We start from the raw sequence: 24,107 nt of genomic DNA on the forward strand, positions 1-24,107 counted from the left end.
ATCACCCATGTACCAATTGTCCTGGCTTGGAAACAAAATCCCCATCATGGCAGGGGATGGGGCTAGCGTTTTGTAGTCATCATCATCATCATCAATAATCGTATTTATTGAGCGCTTACTGTCTGCAGAGCACTGTACTAAGCGCTTGGGAAGTACAAGTTGGTAACATATAGAGACAGTCCCTACCCAGCAGTGGGCTCACAGTCTAAAAGGGGGAGCAAAACCAAACATGCTAACAAAATAAAATAAATAGAATAGATATGTACAAGTAAAATAAATAAATAAATAAATAGAGTAATAAATATGTACAAACATATATACATATATACAGGTGCTGTGGGGAAGGGAAGGAGGTAAGATGGGGGGGATGGAGAGGGGACGAGGGGGAGAGGAAGGGGCTCAGTCTGGGAAGGCCTCCTGGAGGAGGTGAGCTCTCAGTAGGGCCTTGAAGGGAGGAAGAGAGCTAGCTTGGCGGATGGGCAGAGGGAGGGCATTCCAGGCCCGGGGGATGACATGGGCCGGGGGTCGATGGCGGGACAGGCGAGAACGAGGTACGGTGAGGAGTTTAGCAGCAGAGGAGCGGAGGGTGCAGGGTGGGCTGTAGAAGGAGAGAAGGGAGGTGAGGTAGGAGGGGGCGAGGTGATGGACAGCCTTGAAGCCCAGGGTGAGGAGTTTCTGCCTGATGTGCAGATTGATTGGTAGCCACTGGAGATTTTTGAGGAGGGGAGTAATATGCCCAGAGCGTTTCTGGACAAAGATAATCTGGGCAGCAGCATGAAGTATGGATTGAAGTGGGGAGAGACACGAGGATGGGAGATCAGAGAGAAGGCTGATGCAGTAGTCCAGATGGGATAGGATGAGAGCTTGAATGAGCAGGGTAGTGGTATGGATGGAGAGGAAAGGGCAGATCTTGGCAATGTTGCGGAGCTGAGACCTGGCAGGTTTGGGTGACGGCTTGGATGTGAGGGGTGAATGAGAGAGCGGAGTCGAGGATGACACCAAGGTTGCGGGCTTGTGAGACGGGAAGGATGGTAGTGCCGTCAACAGAGATGGGAAAGTCAGGGAGAGGGCCAGGTTTGGGAGGGAAGACAAGGAGTTCAGTCTTCAACATGTTGAGCTTTAGGTGGCAGGCAGACATCCAGATGGAGATGTCCTGAAGGCAGGAGGAGATGCGAGCCTGGAGAGAGGGGGAGAGAGCAGGGGCAGAGATGTAGATCTGGGTGTCATCAGCGTAGAGGTGATAGTTGAAGCTGTGGGAGCGAATGAGGTCACCAAGGGAGTGCGTGTAGACCGAGAACAGAAGGGGACCAAGCACTGAACCTTGGGGAACCCCCACAGTAAGAGGATGGGAGGGGGAGGAGGAGCCTGCAAAAGAGACTGAGAAAGAACGACCGGAGAGATGAGAGAACCAGGAGAGGACAGAGTCTGTGAAGCCAAGGTCAGATAGCGTTTTGAGGAGAAGGGGGTGGTCCACAGTGTCGAAGGCAGCTGAGATGTCGAGGAGGATTAGGTCAGAGTATGAGCCGTTGGATTTGGCAAGCAGGAGGTCATTGGTGACCTTTGAGAGGGCAGTTTCCGTGGAATGTAGGGGACGGAAGCCAGACTGGAGGAGGTTGAGGAGAGAGTTTATAGTCCCCATTCCTATCTCCACCCCTTCCCCTCTTGAGCCCTTTCCTCATGTTTGCTTCTGAACTGATAAGCAGCATGGCCTAGTGGATAGAACAGGGACTTGGGAGTCAGAGGACGTGAGTTCTAATCCCAGCTCCTCCACTTGTCTACTGTGTGACCTTAAGCAAGTCTGTCTTCTCTGTGCTTCAGTTACCTCATCTGTAAAATGGGGATTAAGATTGTGAGCCCCATGTGGGACATGGACTGTGTCCAACCTGATTGACTTGTATCTACCCCAGCACCTAGTTCAGTGCCTGGCATATAGTAAGCGCTTAAAAAATACCATTAAAAATAAAATAAAATCTTCATTTCTGAATCTTTCTCTGGGAACCCCAAGGATTGATGATAAGAGACTTGTTCTGACTCTAGCTAGAGTTTCATTCCTGCTCTTGGGTAGCAGAAGACTCTGATTAGGTCAGTTATTTTAGAGGAAGTGTTAGACATGGGTTCTAATTTTGGCTCTGCCACTTGTCTGCTGTGTGACTTTGGGCAAGTCACATCACTTCTCTGTGCCTCATCTGTAAAATAGGGATTGAGACTGTGAGCCCCCCTGGGACAGGGATTGTGTGCACCTTGATAGTGCTCTGCACACAGTAAGCGCTCAATAAATACGATTGAATGAATCCATCCCAGTGCTTAGTTCTGTGTCTGGCACATAGTAAGCACTTAAAAATACCATCATGATTATCACTAAAACACATGGTTGCTGTAATTTGCTGCTTTTTGCCACTGTGCCACTGTGGATGATGTGCTGATACTTAGAGCTGAATCGGGGGCTGGGTTGCATTCCTGTAGTGGGTAGAGCCTGGGACTGGGAGTCAGAGGTCGTGGGTTCTAATTCCAGCTCCGCCACTTGTCAGCTGTGTGACTTAGGGCAAGTCACTTAACTTCTCTGGGCCTCAGTTCCCTCGTCTGTAAAATGGGGATTAAGACTGTGAGCCCCACGTGGGACAACCTGATCACCTTGTATCCTCTCCAGTGCTTAGAATATAGTACACATAGTAAGCACTTAACAAATGCCATCATTATTATTATTATGTGGGACAGGGACTGTGTCCAACCCAATTTGCTTGTATATCCACCACCAGCACTTAGTATAATGGCATACAGTAAGCGCTTAACAAATATAAATAACATTATCATTCCCCATTCTTGGTCAGTGGAGATGTCAAGAGGTAGTGATGTGCCCAATGTGGGACAAACCCATTAGCCCTAGAATCTGTCCTAGCTTGTAAAGGGTACCAGAGCGAGAGTGGGAGACACATGTCTCCCACACATTCGCAGGCTCAATTAGGACCCCACCCTCAGCAGCGTCCTCTTCAGGAATAGCCAGAACCCTGGCCCAGTTGCACTTTTCCCCCTCAGTGTTCCATCACAAACTTAAGGGGATCCTGGAATTACCAGGAGCCTCCTTAGACTGCCCCCAAACCGACCTGGATTCCCCAGGATAGTGGGGCAGCATTTCTTTTGGAACCATGCAAAGGCTGATTGACTCAGTCAGCTAGTGGGTATTGGTTGAGCGCTTTCTGTGCGCAGAACACTGTACTAAGCATGTCAGAGGACAGTAGAGTTAGTAGACACGATCCCTGCCCGTGAGGAGCTAACAAACTAATGGAGAAGTCAGACATAGAAGCAGCATGGCCTAGTGGAAAGAGCCTGAATCTGGAAGTCAGAGGACCCTGGGTTCTAATCCCTGCTCTTCCACTTGTCTGCTGTGTGACCTTGAGCAAGTCACCTAACTTCTCTGTGCCTTGGTTTTCTCAACTGTAAAATGGGGATTAAATACTTGTTCTCCCTTCTACTTAGACTGTGAGTCCCTTGTGGGGCAGGGATTGGGTCTGACCTGATAACTTGTATCTACCCCATTACTTTGAACAAGTCCTTGACACACAGTAAGCACTTAATAAGCACCATAACAGTAATGATATTAAAATAAATTTCAGCTAGTCGAGGCAACAGAGTAGTAGATGTGGTCATAAAAGAGTGACTCAGAAGTAGGGGTAGTTTAAACACTGCAAGGACCCCTCCAAGTAAGGAAGGGCTGGGATTCTGAATGTAGTGTTAATTATCTTGGAATTTTCCCTGCAGAACTGCTGCCCCAAGGGTAATACTCTCTAGAGCTAATTTGAAATTGAGGAAGGAAATTCAGGGTGGAGAATTGCAGGTCATCTCTGTGGACACTGAAGTGTTAGAGTAGGACTCAGTGATTCACCCGGGTGGGAGGGGACGGACTTCAAATCGCCAGCCGAATTTTCAGCTCTGTAACAGGGAAATTTATTGATGCTTGTCAGATCGATGTGGGGCAAAGCATGTTTGACCTCCAGAACCTGGAAAGTGACCTAATCATCTCTGGACATCGCTCTGTTGCATAATCCAACTGCTGAGGGAAGACTTTGGAACCCGAGCTAGGACTTTAGGCAGTGTTTGTTTAGTTATATTTCTCCCCAGCCAGATTTGCAGAAGACTGGGTGAGTCTGGTCTCTTTTTGGCCCCTCCACCCCAGGCCGCCCTCAGATGTGCACCATTTTATGTCCTGTGTGGTCTGTGAAGTATGAACAGGTCCCCTGGGGAGTCTGTTAAAGCTGCAAACTTGAAAGGATCGATTCTTTGTTCTCTGCAGTGTGAAACCCATGCAAATCTAAGCACCTGGGGGAAAAAAAACAAAGCCTTTGTTTCTAGACTCATGTGTCTGGGTTTGTGGGTATGTGTGATTATGTTCGGTTTCAAATGTGTAAACCTACAACAGAACTGTTAAATAATTCAGGGGAGCCAGAATAAGTTATTAGAGCAATCTCCCAATCAGTGGTATTTATTGAGTGCTTATATGTGCAGAACATTAAGCTTTTGGGAGAGTACAGTACAAAAGCATTGGTAGACACAATCCCTGCCCATAAAGAGCATAGAATCTGGTGAAGTGTGGGAGACTCGGAAGGCTTTAGGCAGAGTCCAGTGGGATGACTCCCTTGTCCTCTTGCGGAGACTCTAAATGGGAAAATGTCGGGTCAACTTACACTGTAACCCCATAAGGGTGGCCTCACCTTCTCCCTCATCTAGGTGTCCCAGGATGACTAGGGGATTGAAAACACCACCTTGCACTTTCCATCCCCTTCAGCCCACTGTCACTGGTCGCTCTTCAGAAGCATGTTTGAGCCAAAGTGGCATTGAAAAGATTGTGTGTTTGTGTGAGTGTTTGTGTCTTTGTGAGTAAGGTTTGCTTGTACCAACTCTATTGTATTGTACTTTCCCAAACACCTCCTACAATACTCTGCCCACAGTAAGTGCTCCATAAATATCTATGACCTATTTATTTATACCAATAAATATCTAAAAATGATTGATAAAAGGAAGGAAAGGCCAGCCTATGCAAGTGGCGTGTTCGATCCAAAACAGCTTGAGAATAGGGATCCGGTTGTTTTTCTCCATTCTTCTTTCCCAAGAGCCTATTCATTCATTCATTCAATCATATTTATTGAGCACTTACTGTGTGCAGAGCACTGTACTAAGCACTTAATGACGGCATTTATTAAGTGCTTAGTATATACTGTTCTAAGCTATGGGGAGGTTACAAGCTAATTAGGTTGTCCCAATTAGGTTGTCCCACGTGGGGCTCACAGTCTTAATCCCCATTTTACAGATGAGGGAACTAAGGCACAGAGAAGTGAAGTGACTTGCCCAAAGTCACACAGCTGACAAGTGGCGGGGCTGGGATTAGGATCCATGACCTCTGACTCCAAAGCCTCTGACTCTTTCCATTGAGCCAAGCTGCTTAGGCACTTGATAATGCCACTGATAGATTGATTGCTAGGTAATCTAATGCAAGATGACTGAGAAGTGCAGTCTGGCTCCTTAGATGGCAGCTTGGCCTGGTGGAAAGAGCATCAGCCTGGGAGTCAGAGGACCTGGGTTCTAATCCTGACTCCTCCACTTGTCTGCTGTGTGTCCTTGGACAAGTTTTTTAATTTCTCTGTTACCTCATCTGTATAATGGGGATTAAGACTGTGAGCCCCTTGTGCGACAGGGACTGTTTCCAACCCAATATCTTGTTGATACAAGATACAGCCCAGTGCCTAGCACATATTAAGCACTTAATAAATACCTTTAAAAAAAAAACTATCAGTAGTATTTAATGAGCAGCTGCTGTGTGTAGAGCCCTTTATGAAGAGCTTGGAAGGATCCAGCAGAATCAGTAGACATAATCCCTGCCCTCAGGAAAGGGAATGAGCTGACTGAGAGTGCATTGCTGGAAATAGGTAGTTTGGGATGGAGGTAAGAGAACAGGAGTGGGATGGAGTTGGGTCCTAAGGGATCAGCCCTCTGCAAATTTATTTTAATAAAGAAACCCTACATCCGAAATTCAGCAATGTAAGCCCTGCTTTTAACACACTTGCATCCTTCTTGGAGAGAATTTAGAATAAGTGAAGCCAAATTAGCAGACCTCTTTACTCTGCCTGTGGGCCCTGACTTTCACTTAACTGTTTTGTTTTTGTTTGATGTCTTATCTTGCTTCTGAATTTGCTAATTACAGAGAGGATTATCCACTTGTCAGGGTTGACTTTTTTCACTTCTCTCTGGGAATAGAGCTGGGTAGTTTCTGAGCCCTGAAGATGTGTCGATCTCCCTCGTATTTCATTCTCATACTCATTTTCCCCACCAGACACTTCACTCCCTCCTCAAACTTTCTATCCCCTCACCCCCACCATCTCTTTCCTCTAATGACCTGGCTACATACTTTATAAATACAATTGAAACCATCAGGTGTGATCTCTGTGAGATCTCCCTTGCTTCACTCCAGTCTCCCCATTGTACCCCACCAGTCTTCAACTCCCACTCTTCCCAGCAGTATTCCAAGAAGAGATCTCCCGTCCCTTCTCAAAACCTACACCACTTCACCTGCACTGACCTCCTTCCTTATGTTTTATTAAAACTCTTTCCCCTTCCCTTCTTCCTTTCTTGACTAACATCGTTAACTTTCACTTTCCTTTGGCTTTTTACTCTTTGCTTTTAAGCATGCTTGCATAGTGCTTGGCCCCTAGTAAGTGCTTAACAAATACCACCATTATTATTATTATCATTATCCCTTACCCTGAAAACACCCTCCCTTGACTCCACAGGTTCCTAGTTATCTCCTTATCTCTCTTGTACCATTCCTCCTCAAACACCTCAAGGGAGAGTTGTTTACACCCTTTTTCTCCACTTCATCTCCTCCAATTCTCTTCTTGATGACCTCCAATCTGGTTTCCTACCCCTTCAACTCCTCAGCTCTCTCAAAGGTAACCAATAATCTTCTCCTCACCATATCTCCCAGTTTCTACTTCATCCTAATCATCCTTGACCTCTCAGCTGCCTTAGTCATTGTGGCCCACTCACTTCTTTTGAAACTTTATCCAACCTTTGCTTCATTGACACTGTCTTTTCTTGGTTCAACTCGTATCTTTTTGACTGTTCCTTCTCACTCTTTTTTGTGGGCTCCTCCTCTGCCACCCATCCTCTGTTGGTGGGGGTACCTCAAGGCTCAATTTTAGGTCCTATTCTATTCTCCATCTACACCTACTCCCTTGAAGCAGTGTGGCTCAGTGGAAAGAGCACGGGCTTTGGAGTCAGAGGTCATGGGTTCAAACCCTGGCTTCGCCAATTGTCATCTGTGTGACTTTGGGCAAGTCACTTAACTTCTCTGTGCCTTAGTACCTCATCTGTAAAATAGGAATTAAGACTGTGAGCCCCCTGTAGGACAACCTGATCACCTTGTAACCTCCCCAGCACTTAGAACAGTGCTTTGCACATAGTAAGTGCTTAATAAATGACATCATTATATTATTATTGGAGACTTCCAAGGCTTCAACTACCTTCTCTATATGGATGTTTCTTGAATCTACATTTCCAGCCTTGACCTCTCTCCTTTTCTGTACTCTCATTTCCTCTAGCCTTCAGGACATCCCTACCTGAATGTCCCACTGACACCTCAAACTAAACATGTCCAAAACAGAATTTGTATTCCCACCCAAATCTTGTCCTTCCTGTCTTTCCCTGCCCACAATGACAATACGCCTGTCCTCCCTGTCTCACAAGTCTTGGTGTTGTCCTTCTCTCATCTCGCTCATTCAACATACATTTTCAGCATCACCATATCCTGTCAGTTCTGCCTTCACACCATCGCTCTAATCCTCTCGTTCCTCTCTATCCAGACTGCTACCACACTGATCCAAGCACTTATCTTATCCTGCCTTGATTAATGCATCTCCCTGACCTCCCTGCCTCCTGTCTCTCCTCACTCCAGTCCTTAATTCACTCTGCTGCCAAGATCATTTTTCTCAAAAAAATTCAGGCAGTGTTTCCCCAATCCTCAGGAGCCTCCAGTGGTTGCCCATCCACCTCTGTGTCAAACGGAAACTCCTTACTGTAGGCTTTAAAGCACTCAATCAACTTGCCCCTTACCTTGCACCTTACTTGACTGAGCTCCTACTAGAGCCTAACCTTCACACTTCTCTTCTCTATCTGCGGCTTCCTCACTGTTCCCTGATCTCGTCTATCTTGCTACTGACCCCTTTGCCACTTCCTCCCTTGGGCATGAAATTCACTCCCCCTACTCCAGACCATACCCTCCCCACCTTCAAAGTCTCATTAAAGTCTCCTCTCCTCCAAGAGGTCTTCCCCGAGTAAGCCCTCCGTTCCCCAACTCCCTCTCCCTCTGTGTCATCTATGCACTTGGATCTGTGACCTTTGGGCACTTGATATTCACCCCACCCTCAGCCACACGGCACTTATGGATATATCAATACATTATGTGTATTATAAATTATTTGTATTAATGCCTCATCCCTAGACTGTAAGCTTACTGTGGGCAAGTGACGTGCTACCAACTCTGTTGTATTGTACCCTCCCAGTGCAGCGTGGCTCAGTGGAAAGAGCACGGGCTTGGGAGCCAGGGGTCATGGGTTCTAATCCCAGCTCCACCACATGTCTGCTGTGTGACCTTGGGCAAGTCACTTAACTTCTCTGAGCCTCAGTTACCTCATCTGTAAAATGGAGATTAAGACTGTGAGCCCCATGTGGACCAACCTGATCACCTTGTATCCCCCCCAGCACTTAGAACAGTGCTTTGCACATAGTAAGCACTTAACAAATGCCATCATTATTATTATTACAGTGCCCGGCACACATTAAGTGCTCAAATACCATGGATTGATTGAGGTAATAATGATAGTTGTGGTATTTGTGAAGCACTTACTATGGGCCAAGCACTGTACTAAGCACTGGGACAGGTACATTGCAGTCAGAACAGAAATGGTCCCTTCCCCACATGGGGCTCAGGTCAGCCCACTTTCTTTCCCAACACAGACAAGTGGGCAAGTTATTACTTCAGTGCTCTGTTAGAGATTATTTGCCCGAATATGTTTGCAGTTATTTCCTTCTGGACTTTTGTTTTAAGAAGCAGCCTGGTATAGTGGATAGAGCATGGGCCTGGGAGTCAGCCGGTCATGGGTTCTAATCCCAGCTCTGCCACTTGTCTGATGTGTGATTTTGATCAGATCACTTCACTTCTCTGTGCCTCAGTTAGCTCATCTGTAAAATGGGGATTGAGACTGTGAGTCCCATGTGGGATGAGGGACTGTGTCCAACCTGAGTTGCTTGTATCCACCCCAGTGCTTAGTACAGTGCCTGGCACATAGTAAGTGCTTAACAAATACCATAATCATTATTATTATCCCTGGTCCATCTTGGACAGGCGTCTTCTTCCACTCTTCTAGAGAGGTGCCAATCGGAACAGCCAAAGTTTGAAGAGGAGGAGGCCTCTGCCCTATTACTTGGGAGGCAGCATGACTTAGTGGAAAGAGTATGACCCTGGGAGTCAGAGGACCTGGGTTCTAATCCCAACTCTACCATGTGCCTGCTGTTTGACCTTGGGCAAGTCAGTTAACTTCTCTGTGCCTCAGTTACCCCATCTGTAAAATGGGGAAATAAATCCTACTCCCTCCTATTTAGACTGTGAGCCCCATGTGGGTCAGGGACTGATTAACGTGCATCTACCCCAGTGCTTAGAACAGTGCCTAGTACATAGTAAATGCTAAATAAATAGCACTTAAAAAATCATGTGTCAGTAGGGCATCAATCTGGCATTTCTTCATTTCTCGACAACATTCATCTCATCCCGAACTCAGGCTTCTCTTGCTTGACCCAATAGTAGCCTAAAGGGGAAACAGCTTATATTTTGCACTTAACATTTTTGCTGTGCCTTGCCATTTTGAGTTTGTGCGGCTGAGATGAGGAAAAAAAAGTATCAGGAAGCACGGTTGGCCCAGCTAATGAGATCCAGGATTTCCCAAAGAGCACTGTGGCAAGATCGGTAAACCTACCCTGAGGACAGTGTGTTAACCTGTGATTTGGTTTTATTTTAGAGAGAATGCAGAGGAACCCGACTCCTGGAGCAGTCTATCCTATGAAATTCCCTACGGAGACTGCTCCGTGAGGCACCACCGGGAGCTGGACGTCTACACGTTGACCTCCGAGTCAGAATCCGATGACGAATCTCTGTTCTCCAGAGATAGTCGGACTGGACACATTTTCAAACTTATGAGCATCCAACATCAGCTAATGGTGAGGAGGGAGAAGCCTTGAATCATGTCTCTGGGGTCTTATGTCCACTAACGGCCAGAAGAATGAATCTGATCATGAATGAGAACTGGGGTCAGTTTAGTCTCCTCCATTTTTATCCGCCCCCCAGATCTGAGAATTTCCAGAGAAACCACCTTCCAGAAACCATAGTCTCCTCTTACCTCCCTATTAATATCTCTGCTCCCTGTGCTTGCCATGTAAAATGACTTGGCCTCTAACTGGAAGATGTATCTTAAGGGTCAGGATAATTGTAGAACCATTTCTGCCCCATAAAATGGAGGCTTTAAATTGTGTTTGGACTAATCTATAAGATTCACGAGGACACAGACTCTGTTTTACCATTCGTGTCGGCACTTTGGATATGCATTGCATAAGAGCGATGCTTTTCCATTATATATTAACAGCCTAATTGATATTAGAGAAGCAGCATGGCTCATTAGAAAGAGTGCAGGCTTGGAAGTCAGAGGTCATGGGTTCTAATCCTGGCTCCACCACTTATCAGCTATGTGACTTTGGGCAAGTCACTTCACTTGGTGCCTCAGTTACCTCATCTGGAAAATGGGGATTAAGACTATGAGCCCCATGTGAGACAACCTGATTACCTTGTATTTCCCCCGTGCTTAGAACAGTGCTTGGCACGTAGTAAGTTCTTAACAAATAACAAAATTATTATTATTGTTACTAATGGGGAAAATCTGAGAACTGCTTAGGTGGGATTCAAATTTAGGTGTTCATAAACAGATTTTCTTCAGCGAGGGAACAGTCCCCAAAGCCAGAAATATTATGATGCCACAATGTCCTGTCTCTCAAGCATCAATCAATCAATCAGTGCTATTTATTGAGCGCTGACTGTGCAGAGCAGTGTACTAAGCACTTGGGAAAGTACACTGTAACAGAGTTGGTAGACATGGTGAGCTCCTGCTTGATGCAGTGCACTGTATTAGTTGCTTGGGAAGTACAGAATAATCAAATGACACATTCCCTGCCCAAAAATAGACATAAAAAGTATAATGCAAGTGGTCAAAGTAAATACACTGAGCAGTCATATATGCACTAATAGTTCTAAGGAAGGTTTAAATATGCTCATAAGCAACGTGATCTAGTAGAAAGAGCACTATTTCTCATCTGTAAAATGGGGGTTAAGACTGTGAACCCCATGTGGGACATGGCTGTGTCCAACCAGATATCAGAGAAGCAGCGTGGCTCAGTGGAAAGAGCACGGGCTTTGGAGTCAGAGATTATGGGTTCAAATCCCGGCTCTGCCAATTGTCACCTGTGTGACTTTGGGCAAGTCACTTCACTTCTCTGTGCCTCAGTTCCCTCATCTGTAAAATGGGGATTAAGACTGTGAGCCCTACGTGGGACAACCTGATCACCTTGTATCCCCCAGCGCTTAGAACAGTGCTTTGCACATAGTAAGCGCTTAACAAATACCATCATTATTATTATGATTATTTCTTGTATCTACCCCAGCACTTAGTAGAGTGTATGGCACATAAACACTTAACAATTGACAAAAAAAGTGTTAGAATTGGTCAGAGGGGTGATATGAATGAGGGTGCTGGGAATTTCATTGGGGAATGATTGTTGGAGGAGGTGGGGGTCTTAGGAGGGATTTGGACATAGGGAGACCTATGGGCTGTCTTGATGTGGAGACTGGGAGAGTTCCAAGCTTGAGGAAGCTTGAGTAAGTGGAAATGGGAGAGTCATGAATGTGGTCTGGCTGGAAAGTTGGCTTGGGAGGAATGGAGACAGTGAGTTGGAGAATCGCAAGCAAAGGAAGCATTTAGGATTTGGTGGAACTAAGGGATGCAGAGCCTTGATGCCAACTGTGAGAAATTTTATTTTGCTGTGGAGAGACACAGGAAGCCAGTGGAGAGTTTTGTGGGGGAGAGATGTGAGCCAAGCGATGGTTCAGAAAGATGATCCCTGCAGCAGTGTGTAGTATGGATTGGAGTGGGGTGAGGAGCAGGTACAAGGTAATGAGATTGGAAAATGTCCTTGTCCCACCTGGGAAAATCTCAGTCTCAAGAGGGAGATAAAACAGGTATTTTTCCCCATTTTACAGATGAAGGAACTGAGGCACAGAGATGTTAAGTTCACCTTATACAGGGCAAGAGGCAGAGGTGGGATTAGAACCCCCATCCTGTGTTCTTTCCCCTAGACCACATGATGATGGCTGAAGGTTAGCAGAGAGATACCAGAATTGTGCTCCACTCCCACCAAAAACCCTTTCTCCACATCCTACCCCTGCCCCCAGTCAACCATTTAGTGAATCAATTGATAATATTTATTGAGTGCTTACTCTAAGCAGAGCACTGAACTAAGCACTTGGGAGAGTACAGTGGAGTTATAGATATGATCCCTGCCTGAAAGGAGTTTACTACAGTGTAATAGGGAAGGCAGACTCTAAAATAAATTACAGCTGGGAGGAAGCAATAGAACGTAAAGGTATGTACATAAATGCAACAGAGGTGTGTGAGAATACAGGTGTTTAATGGAGAAACTAACAAATGAGAAGTAGGGAGGGAAGGGATGAGAAATGAATTAAGGAAGGCCTCGTACTCCCTCCTACTTAGACTTTCAGTCCCATGTGGGACAGGGACTGTCTTGGTTCTGCCCCATTGTTTAGGGTAGTGCTTAGCATGTAATAAGTGCTTAATAAATACCATGACTTTTTATGGTATTTGTTAATTTCTTAGTATGTGTCAAACCCTCTTCTAAGTGCGGGGATAAGTACAGGTCCATTGTCAGACACAGTTCCTGTCCCACATGGGGCTCACAGTCTAAGTAGGAAGGAAACGGTCTAAAGAGAAATGATTACCATATTTATTTTGTGATTTTGTGATGGCCATGAAGATGTGAAGTGAGAGGGATTTCCAGGCTGTGAGCAAGAGGTAGGTGGTGAAAGAGATGAGAATTAGACACAGTGAGTAGGTTGGCATGGAAGAAGCAAACTGTGTAAAGGGAAGTGGGAGAGGAGGCCGCCCCTTCCTTCCATGAGACCACTGCCCTCCGGGATCTTGCAACCTAATGCAGTGGACACGTACGCAAAAGTTATTTCCAGGTTGGTGATCTTATTCCCTGACAGGGTATGCCAAAGTCATAAACTTCTGGGACTCACCCAAGCAAATCAGATCGTATAGGCCCTGAAATAATAGCGTATGCCTTTCTTCATTTAATAGCAGATGCCCTTCCTCATTTATCTGTTTTAAGGCCCCACATGCCAGTCTTAGAACAGTGAGTTTTATCTGCCTGTCCGGAGAGCCAAGATTCCTTCAACCCTGTATTTCCTTAGCTGTCTTTTACCTTAACAGTATTCTGAGGACCAAATTTTCCTAACGTTCAATTGCATAGTGTTGATGGGAGTGAAATGGCAGGCTCTGAAATTCCTTCCTGCCAGGAGTCAATAGGCAATGTCTGTTTCAAATATATTTGGATCAGAGAGTCAATTTCACGAAGTGGAGAGAGTCCAACCTGCTTCAAAAGGCAAAGCATATTTTCTGTTTTTCCACCTCTGAAAGGATTCTTAAGACCCATCTTTGTAGATATTTAGCAAGTGACCCCAATCATTTCAGGATTCCATCAGCTATGGGTATAGATCCAGGGCCACCAATCACAGGATTTTACAATCTGTTTATGCTTGCCCGAGAAAAGTTATATCATGGCACTAAAATAGGATTGACTTACCAAAAACACTACATCACGTAGGATACATTTTGTCTTCTAAAATCCAGAAAGCTGAAGTTTTGAGCCCTTTCTAGACCTGCTTTGGTTTGGAGCTGATATGATATGAATTTGGAAAACAGCCTCATGATTATTTCATTTAGGTTCACTCTGGGTCAGCTAAACAGCCAGCAGTTTTCCTTGAAGCAGACAGTTTCTTTCAATCCATTAAGCCCAGTGACTTCATTCCATCATGGAAGCATGGCTTCCTCTCTCCCTCCCTCTCAGAAGATGTTCTGGTTTCAGAACAAGGGACACTTTTGTTTTGGTTCGTGTATGCTGCCCGGAAACCAGGCAGCTGGCAGGGTGAGTCGAAATTATTTCATCTGCAGTTGGAAAAGGAGCTAAGGGGCAAGGGCAAGAGGAAAGAAAAGCCCAATGTCCCTTGCATCTTCCAGTATATTGGAGGAGACTAGTGGTTCCAGATTTTCTGGTCACCCCTCTGATTCCATTAATTATGGTACTTAAGTGCTTGTGATTTGTCAAACACTGTTCCAAGTGCTAGTGGAGATACAAGCTAATTAGGTTGGACACAGTCCCTGTCCCACTTGGGGCTTACGGTCTAAGTAGGAGGGAGTAGGATGTAGTCCTCATTTTACAAATAAGTGACTGAGGCACAGAAAACTTAAGGGGTTTGCCCAAGGTCACACAGCAAATGGTTTCAGAGTGGCTACTAGAACAGATGTCCTCTGACTCTCAGGCCTGCGCTCTTTCCTCCAGGAAATGCTGCACCAGGCTCTCCCATGGTACTTAGGCTGCCATCTAAGGAAGCAGCGTGGCTCAGTGGGAAAAGCACGGGCTTTGGAGTCAGAGGTCATGGGTTCAAATCCCAGCTCTGCCAATTGTCAGCTGTGTGACTTTGGGCAAGTCACTTAACTTCTCTGTGCCTCTGTTACCTCATCTGTAAAATGGGGATTAAGACTGTGAGCCCCCGGTGGACAACCTAATCACCTTGTAACCTCCCTGGCACTTAGAACAGTGCTTTGCATATAGGAAGCGCTTAATAAATGCCATCATTATTATTATTATTATCGCTCTAAGTCACTGCCACAGAGTCTCCCAAAAGCTACTAAGGCAGCAGCAGTGTTCCCCAGCCAGCTCAGAGGCAACCGGTGATAGGATCTTTGTTACTAATAGCCTTCTGTGCCCATTCAGAAAGTACTATCAATCAGTCAATCGATCATTGATATTTCTCGAGTGCTTACTGTGTGCTAAGTGGGAAAGAATCAGACGGGAGAGTTGGTAGACATTATCTCTGCCATGAGGTGCTTAAAGCTCACAGGGGGAGATAGATATTAAAATAAATTGCATCTAGGGAAGATAGTGGAGTAAGAGGAAATGTGCATCATTGCTGTGAGTATTAAGAGTGCTTAAAGGGTACAGAGAAGGGTATCCAGACAAGTGCGTAGTTGACACAGAGGGGAGGGTTGGTTAACTGTCACATGGCCTTCATTGTCAACCATTTGTACCATGTGCCCTCTGGGCAGTCCCTACCCTTGAGGCTCCTACAACCTTAATGTGACTGGGAGACAGGAGATAGGACACAGGCCTGGGAGTCAGAAGGACCTGGGTTCTAATACCGGCTCTGCCACTTGTCTGCCGTGTGACCTTGGGAATGTCTCCCCACTTCTCTGGGCCTCCGTTACCTCATCTGTAAAATGGGGATTAAGACTGTGGTATTTGTTAAGCACTTACTATGTTCCAAGCATTGTACTGAGCTCTGGGGTGGATACAAGCAAATCGGGTTGGACACAGTCCCTTCCCATATGAGACTCACAGTCTCATTACAGATGAGGTAACTGAAGCCCCATGAAGTGACTTGCTCAAGGTCACACAGCAAGTAAGTGGCAGAGTCGGGATTAGAACCCATGACGTTCGGACTCCTGGGCACGTGCTCTATGCACTGCCCCATGCTGTAGTACTATGCCTGGCACAAAGTAAGTATTAAACAAATTCTTCTTATTAGTATTAGTTTTATGGTATTTGTTAAGTGCTTACTGTGTGCCAGGCACTGTACTAAGCACTGGGGTGCTAATCAGTTTGGATGAAATCCATGTCCCACATGGGACTCACAGTCCTCAGTTACCTCATCTGTAAAATGGGGATTAAGACTGTGAGCCCCCCGTGGGACAACCTGATCACCTTGTAACCTCCGCAGTGCTTAGAACAGTGCTTTGCACATAGTAAGCACTTAATAAATGCCATCATTATTATTGTTATTAATCATCATCATCATCAATCGTATTTATTGAGCGCTTACTGTGTGCAGAGCACTGTACTAAGCGCTTGGGAAGTACAAGTTGGCAACATATAGAGACAGTCCCTACCCAACAGTGGGCTCACAGTCTAAAAGGGGGAGACAGAGAACAAAACCAAACATACTAACAAAATAAAATAAATAGAATAGATATGTACAAGTAAAATAAATAAATAAATAAACAGAGTAACAAATATGTACAAACATATATACATATATACAGGTGCTGTGGGGAAGGGAAGGAGGTAAGATGGGGGGTGGAGAGGAGATGGAGATGTGCCAAGCACTGTACTAAGCACTTGAATAGAGACAAACTAATTAGTTTGGACACAGTCCCTGTCCCACAGAGGGCTCACAGTCTCAATCCCCATTGTAATCCCCATTTTACAAGGTGAGATAACTGAGGCACGGAGAGTTAAATGACTTGTCTTAGGTCACACAGTATTAGTTGAACAGGTTAGGACCATTACATTTTTCCACTTTACTGATGAGGGGAATTGAGGCACTGGAAGCTGAAATTACCTTCCCAGAGCCAATCAGCAAGCCAACACTTTGAACCAGTTTCCCAAAACTACCCAGGCCCATCGTGGGACTGGACAAAACCAAGGGTGGAATAGGGTAGCAGAAAAGGTGTGCTTGAGATCCGTTTACAGAGAAGATTCATTCATTCATTCATTCATTCATTCATTCGTATTTACTGAGTGCTTATTGTGTGCAGAGCACTGCATTAAGCGCTTGGAAAGTGCATTCCTATCCATTCTTGAGCAGAGGACTTCCTCCCCAGAAATGACTTCCAGTTCAGGGCCCAGGACCCTCAGAATGGGTGGGTGGGCCGGCTCAGAGACTCAGGTCCAACCTCTCCTCTGGACATTGAATAGGGTGGTCAGCATTTGCTGAAGTAGAGGTGCTCAGAAACCTTTGAACTCATGTTTGGAGCCAAAGGGAGCTTGACTGCAAAACCAGTGGGGTTTGGCTACCTCGCCCTGGGCCCCGTTTTGGCTGGTATACAGGAAGGAAGGCAAAGTTGTGTGTCTCCTGTATGGAATAAAGCAGTTCCTGGTCCTCTCCAAGGTCCATGGGGATCCACTGGGGCTGGTGTTCCAGCACAAATTTCTGAGGTCTTTTCAGGCTGCATTTGAATTTGACTCTTTCAAATGAACTCAAATTTTATTCCCAGCAGACAATTGCCTAGAGTTGTCTTGGTAAGTGGATGGGTCCCCCTCCTCCTATCCGCCCCCCCCCCCCCCCCAATATGCCTATCAGATATCGAGAGAAAGGAGCATCCAGAAAGGAGGAGAGTCACATTTGACCCTGGGAAAGTTGCCTAGCTACCTCAGAAAAGCCCCAATGACCTGGGGTGCAGTGACATTGTCTGGTGTGTATGGGGCATGCCGAGCGAGGCTTGCGTGGATTCATTTGAAGCCTGCGTCATCCTTGTCCTCTCTCCTTTTTTTTTCCCCAGCAGTCAATTCAGAGTTCAGAACCTGCTGTCAAGCCAACAGATGATCTGGCCTCGTCATCAGTGATAGCACAAGACCCTCCCAATGCAGCGGAAGAGGACGAACCTGGGCATCCCTTCTCCTCTGCCCTTCTAAAACTCCCACAGTCCTCTCCTCCAGCTGGAGACATGGCCTGCCCCGGGCGTCCCGGGAGCGAGGTGGGGCAGGCTGCCGGGTCCGAAGATTCAGCCAGTCTGGTGGGTCCAAACCCACAGAGACCCTCAGCCACCCCTGAAGACGCAAAGGTGGAGAGGGTTGAGGGCGAGCCGGAGGCATCCAGCCCAGGATCAGACGAAGGTGGCCCTGGACAGAGGCCACCCTCCCGGACGCCTGGTGAGGAGAGCCGCACCCAACTTGGAATTACAAATGAGGAAACGGGAATCTCGCCTCCCATTATCACTTTGCCACAGCGTTGCTTAAGCCAGGGAGATCCTGCTGCCCAAGAGAAGAACAGCACTGAACCCACAAACTCTGTTCCCATTGTGGCAGATCTCACAGCCCCTGTGCTTCCATTCCCTGAGACAGCGGGCGAGAGGGAGGGGAAGGACCCCGCCAGCCCTCCGGCCACTGGGGCTGAGAGGGAGTCTGAGGAGAGCATAGCCCAGGGCCTTAGAACCTCGGACGACAGCTCAGGGGAAAACCCTAGGCTGGAGATGGAAACTGAACCCCTGGAGGCAAACCGCACCCCAAACAGGGCCCCTGCTCTGAGTCCTCTGGGCAGCAAGATGCCTGAGGAGGATCCAGCCAAGCGAGAGCTGGAGGAAACTGCCGTTCGAGGAACTGGAACCGGAACTGAAACCCCAAGGGGAAGAGGCCCCAGGAGTCATGTTTCGGGAACAGAGGAGGTGGAGAAGAAAGAGAAGGAGGAGGAGAAAGAGGGGACAGTTGGTCAGTGTCCTGGGGTTGGCTCTGCTCCTGCGAAGAACGATACACTGACTGGGTTCCAAAGGGCCTCCCGCTCAGTCGGTCAAGTTGAGAGTGACTCACCCACTGCCCAGGAGCTGGCCATTCCAGGAAAGTTGGCCCCGAGCCAGCAGGAGATAGCCCTCCCGATTGCAGCAGGAGAAAATGATCAGTCAGTGGCATCAACCATCCGCTCCATAATTGAGGATGACATCCTGGGGATGATTTCTTTCTGCCTGCAGGGTACCACGCCCCCTCCTGGAGAGAAGGCAGGAGAGCCCAGTGGAAGCACGGCCTCGGGACCTGAGGACTCCTCGGAACCTCAGGAGAGTTCCCAGAGTTCCCCCGCTCCGAAGGGGAACTTAGGCCCTGAGACTCACAGGGGAGCCCCTGACCCGGGTGGAGATCCCCAGGAAGGGGCTGACTGCTTCTCTAGCGGATTTCTTCTCAAAGACCCTGTGGAAGGGGCCACTCTCTCGGCAGGCCCAGACCAGGTAGCTTTGCCTTCCGAACCCACCCTCCCTGAAACTGGAGAGGAGCCGGCCCCCAGTGGGATGGAAGCGTTGGAGGGCCCCTCCCCTCAGGATCCAGGAGAAGTGTTGGCCGGCTCTTCTGGGACTAAAGCCAACGCGCTCCTTTTTGGAGATTCACAAGCGGGCACGGGGTGCAGCCAGGGCGGTCCTGCCCAGCTGACGGAGGAACCCGACAAAGTGCCCGAGCCGGGCCACCCTACAGACCGGCCTGGCTGTCTTTCTCCTCCTCCTCCTCCTCAGCCTGAGCCTGGCCCAGCCAACCTCATCACTGCAGGTGTCCTTGGGGACAGGAGAGGCCTCTGCCCTCCGCCTAGCCCGGAAGCTGCCTGTGACCTGCCATTGGCTGGGTTGGAACCCGACGCTCCTTCCATGAGCAATGGGGAGACCAGCTTGCCCCCCGAGTGGGCTCCGTCTGGGGTGGGGAATGAACCGGTGACATCGGAGAACATTTGGGCTCAGGGAGGAGGTCGAGAAGTGAGAGGGGTCGACAGTCCCATAATGAAAGACATTGCGCTCGGTCTAGCTCCCCAGCCCGCCGAGGGGGAGACGCCACCTCCCAGACAGGAGGCGGCAGAACCCAGCCACCAACCTGCTTCGGCCTCTGCTGCTGAAAGCAAAACACCTCTGGGGACCGAGTCTGTAGGCACACCCTCTGCCTTCCCTGCAGTAGAACTTAAACAAAACAAGGAAGTAGCCGCTAATGTTTCAGGAGTGGCAGATGAGAGCTCAACTACCCAGGGCCAGGTGGCCTTAGAAACAGCTTTGCCTGCTGACAGGCAGATGCACCTGGGCTCCGTGGCAGGTGAGTCAGGGCTACTGGTTGCAGTCCACCAAGCAGAAACCAGCCCGGCAGTGGCTGGGCACAAGGCCCTGGATGATGAAAGGGCTCCTGCCATGGAGGCTGCAGTAGGGGACGGCGGATTGGAAGGGGAGCCTCCTGCTTGGGCTGGGAGCGGTTGCAAAACCACAGATGTCCGAGGAGGAACGGAAGTGACGCCGTTGGTTCTCGAAGGGGAGGAAAGGCATGACGGCCTGGAAGACGCCCCCAAGCTGGATGCCTTGGAAGAGCGAAAGGTCGGTGTCGATCCAGGGCAGCCAGGACCAGTGTCCTACGGTGGCTCCCTTGTGTTAACACAAGCCACGATTCCAGCCCCGGTGAATGTTTGCTGTGAGGAGAAGTGTTTGGGGGAGACAGAAGAAGCCTTCCCAGTTAAGGAGGCAGATGGGGAGGCCACGACGCCTCGGGTATCGCTTCAACCCATTGCCGAAGAGCCACCCTGCAATGGTGACTGCACTGGGGACCCCGGGGCCAGGCAAGGCGAGAGTCCACCGGGAGTGAGAGAAGCTGAGGAGGTCATGCCACCAGCCATCGCAGATGGGGCATCACTGGGGGAAAAGAGCCTCCCAGAACCCCCGCAGCTCCCCTCGAGCCAATCCGCTGAGGGGACCGGGCCCGTGGGGGAGATGGCAGCCCAGACCGTGTTGGAGGCTGTGGCAAGCCGCTTGGTGGAAGCTGTCATTGAGGGAGCTAAAACTGCAGATGCCCTGCTATCTGCTGTGCTGGAACGCGGGAGCCCCACTTTGTCCGAACCCGGCTCGGGGACAGACAAGGCCAAGATGACTTCCACTGCTGCTGAGGAGATGGTGAATTCTCCCCAGCCCCGGGAGGCCCAGGGAACAGAGCAAGTTCTTAATGGAGTCACGGCCGCAAGCTTGGAAGTAAATCCGACCGTGAAGGAGGATGAGGGCAAAGATAGCCCCGGGGTCCAGGGACCTGAGACTGCTGCAGGTAAGCCAGATGACCAGAAGATGAATATAAAACCTCATCAGTCCCAAAGTCTCTTAGAAGCAGCCTTGTGGGGGAGGCTGAAGTGGGGAGTGGGAAAGGGCCACCAAAATCCATTGGCTTGGGTTTGCCATTCAACAGGCAAAATTCCATATGTTGCTAAAGAAACCATGAAGATTCACCCGTTGAGATCAGGTGTCTCTCCTCACAGAGAGATCTTTGTGCAGAAGAGTTCGCTTCCTGCTGGAATAGCCTGCCACTCCCCTTACAGAGCCAGACCTGTTAGTCTGTATCTTGAGCCTATTTAGCAGGAACTCATGGGGACATTGTTCTGGTGAAAGACTTTCATTCATTCATTGTCGTATTTATTGAGTGCTTACTGTTTTCAGAGCACTGTACTAAGCGCTTGGGAAGTACAAATTGGCAACATATAGAGATGGTTCCTACCCAATAGTGGGCTCACAGTCTAGAAGGGGAAGACAGAGAACTAAACAAAACATATTAACAAAATAAAATAATTAGAATAAATATGTACAAATAAAATAAATAGAGTAATAAATATGTACAAACATATATACATATATACAGGTGTTGTGGGGAGGGGAAGGCGGTAAGGTGGGGGGATGGGGAGGGGGAGGAGGGGGAGACTTCACTGATGCCCCAAACAGGCAGTCACTAGTATGGATCAAGCATTTACTCTGTGCATAGTGCTGGACTAAGCGCTTGGAGAGTCAGTCTGTCACTGGTACTTGTTGAGTGCTCACTATGTGCAGAGCACTGTACTAAGAGCTTTATTATTACTGTACTTGTTAACCACTTACTACATGCCAAACACTTTTCTAAGTACTGGAATAGATACAAGTTAATCAGGTTGGACATGGACACAGTCCCTGTCCCACATGGTGCTCACAGTCCAAGGAGGAAGAGAACAGGTATTGAATCCCCATTTTACAGTTGAGGAAACAGAAGCACAGAGAAGTTGAGTGACTTGCCCAAGGTCACACAACAAGCAATTGGCAAAACCAAGACTAGAACCCAGGTCTTCTGACTTCCATGCCCGTGCTCTTTCCACTAGACCATGCTGCTCTTCTGCCCTTCATCCCTGCCACCTCTCTGCCTCTCCGGCCCCCACTCTTGGGAGAGTACAACAAAACAGAAAAGACATGCCCTGCCCATAAAGAGCTTACAGTCCAGCAGGGGTAGTGGACACACTCTCTTGCCAGGGGGTTTCCAGCCTAGCAAGGAAGGCAGGAATTAAAATACATGACAATGATTAGCTCGTATTGGTGAGCTAGGGCTTCTCTTATCAGTTGCAGAAGGGGCAACTTTGAAGGTCCCCCTGCAGATTGTTTTCACATCAGGTTTTCAGATCTGCAACCCACGTAACACTCGCCTTGAGTCTGATCTTCTTGGGCGGCTAATCCGGATTCTGGGGAAATAAAGGTCCTTCTCTGCGACTCTCTCTGGTCGTTCAGGACAGCTGCAAGTGTCCCGAACCAGCAGACCAGCCTCCTACATGGTGGCATGAGGTCATTTCACAAAGGGAGGGAGGTGAGAGGGAAAGGAAAAGAGCAAAAAAAAGCGCCCCCTCCATTTCCTGTCCCTGGGGCAGCAGACCTGCCTAGCGGTGACATGAGGCTGCAGTAGTGGAATGCAGGACTCTCTCGCTGCCGTCTTGCTCTCTCTCCCTGGAGCAGCAGGGAAGAGCTCATGATTTCCGCTGACCCTGTCTGCTGAGCGCCGCTGTCACAGACGGGCAGGGGGTGTGTGTGCATCCAGCTTATCTCGGTTCTGCAGCTGCATGGAGCAGATTGCTCACCCAGCGGCCTCTTCCACCTCCGGGTAACCGGGTCCAGAAAAAGCAAATAGAAACTGCCGACCAGCGGAAAGAGACCAAAGGGACCGCTCTAGCAGAAACCTCTCTCCCTCCCTCCCTTTGGAGGTCCTGCCTGGAGACAGAGGCGAGAGCTGGCTCTGAAGCCTTGAAGCTCAGGCTGGTCTGAGCTGGATTGGGTAGCCCACCTGTTGCTGGGGACAACCTGTGGAGCTTCCTTGGTTCCGAACGGTCACCGTTTACTTTGCTCTGGCAGATCTGTAGGTAAGGAATAGTTTGTGGTTGTTTTTTTCCGGGAGACTGAAACCGAGTTGGAATGGGCCGAAGCGGACAGGCAAGGCAACCTGATGTCAAGTGGTCATTAGTTTGGGGAGATTGGAGGGAGAGCCCTAGCATCTGGTGGTGTTTCATTGTTCCTCCCTGCTTTTTATTTGGTCTTTGGGGTTTTGTGATTGTAGGGAGGGGACCTGGGAAGGGAGGGAGGAGGAGAGGAGGGAAAGGGGCGCTGGGCAGAAGGGGCCTTAGCCCGTTGGGTTCGTGTAAGTACGTTTCAGTGAGCCTTGAAGATTGGTCAGTGCTGGAATGTTGGGAAGTCTCTCTTTCAGGGCTTAATATGTTTTTAGAGATCAGAAGCCCTCAGCAACAACAATAAAGGCAGCAAAGTCTATTTTGGGGGCTGTGGCAGGTTGACATTTCAGTTGAGCGGGTGTGGCTGGTTGAAAGCTGATGCCTGAGAGTGTGTTCTCGTCTGCTGGGAGCTGCTTGCTTGGCCTCATAGGCTGGTATTACTGCTCTTTCTGGCTCTGTGACCAAGAATTAAGCCTGCACCTGACACATAGTGAGCCACCTAGGGTTTTTGCCTGTGGTGCTGTGTGTGAAATGGGAGGACAAGACGGTGTGATTTAGGGAAGAATATATAGCAGCGGACTGTTCAGACCGTCTTTTTGTTTGGACGTTGAAGCCCGACGAGAAGCTCGGGAAGGAATTGGGAGTGAACTTGGGGCAGCCAGAACAGTTCTGTACAGACCGAAAGGGAAGAAACACGTTCAGTCAAGTCATAGTCTGCAGCTGGAGATAGACACAGTCACGGGGAGGCTCAGAGAATTTCCGCTATTGGAATGGGGCTTGTCACCTGGAGTCCAACTCCGAATTTAAGTTAAATGCAAAGAGGGATGGAGGAAGGGTGATCGGAGAGGGACTGAAGGGTTCGGAGTGCGAAGCATTCAGTCATATTTGAGTTCTTACTGTGTGCAGAGCACTGTACTAAGCGCTTGGAAAGTGCAATTCAGCA

At 48.3% G+C, this 24,107-nt stretch overlaps 1 protein-coding gene across 7 annotated transcripts in view; it reads left to right on the forward strand.

The window, feature by feature from the left end:
* The window catches only part of AKAP13 (A-kinase anchoring protein 13), a 324,907-nt gene that overhangs the window by 108,969 nt on the left and 191,831 nt on the right, over positions 1-24,107 (forward strand). For 6 of the 7 annotated variants that reach the window (XM_038746250.1, XM_038746251.1, XM_038746256.1 and 3 more), the window contains exons 5-6: positions 10,062-10,260; positions 17,724-20,985. In XM_038746250.1, coding sequence (XP_038602178.1) covers positions 10,062-10,260; positions 17,724-20,985 — 3,461 coding nt within the window. The remainder of the gene's footprint in view (positions 1-10,061; positions 10,261-17,723; positions 20,986-24,107) is intronic. The other variant, XM_038746252.1, reaches the window with a different exon arrangement.

The sequence above is a fragment of the Tachyglossus aculeatus genome, chromosome 5 (genome assembly GCF_015852505.1).
Source record: "Tachyglossus aculeatus isolate mTacAcu1 chromosome 5, mTacAcu1.pri, whole genome shotgun sequence".
Taxonomy (NCBI): domain Eukaryota; kingdom Metazoa; phylum Chordata; class Mammalia; order Monotremata; family Tachyglossidae; genus Tachyglossus; species Tachyglossus aculeatus.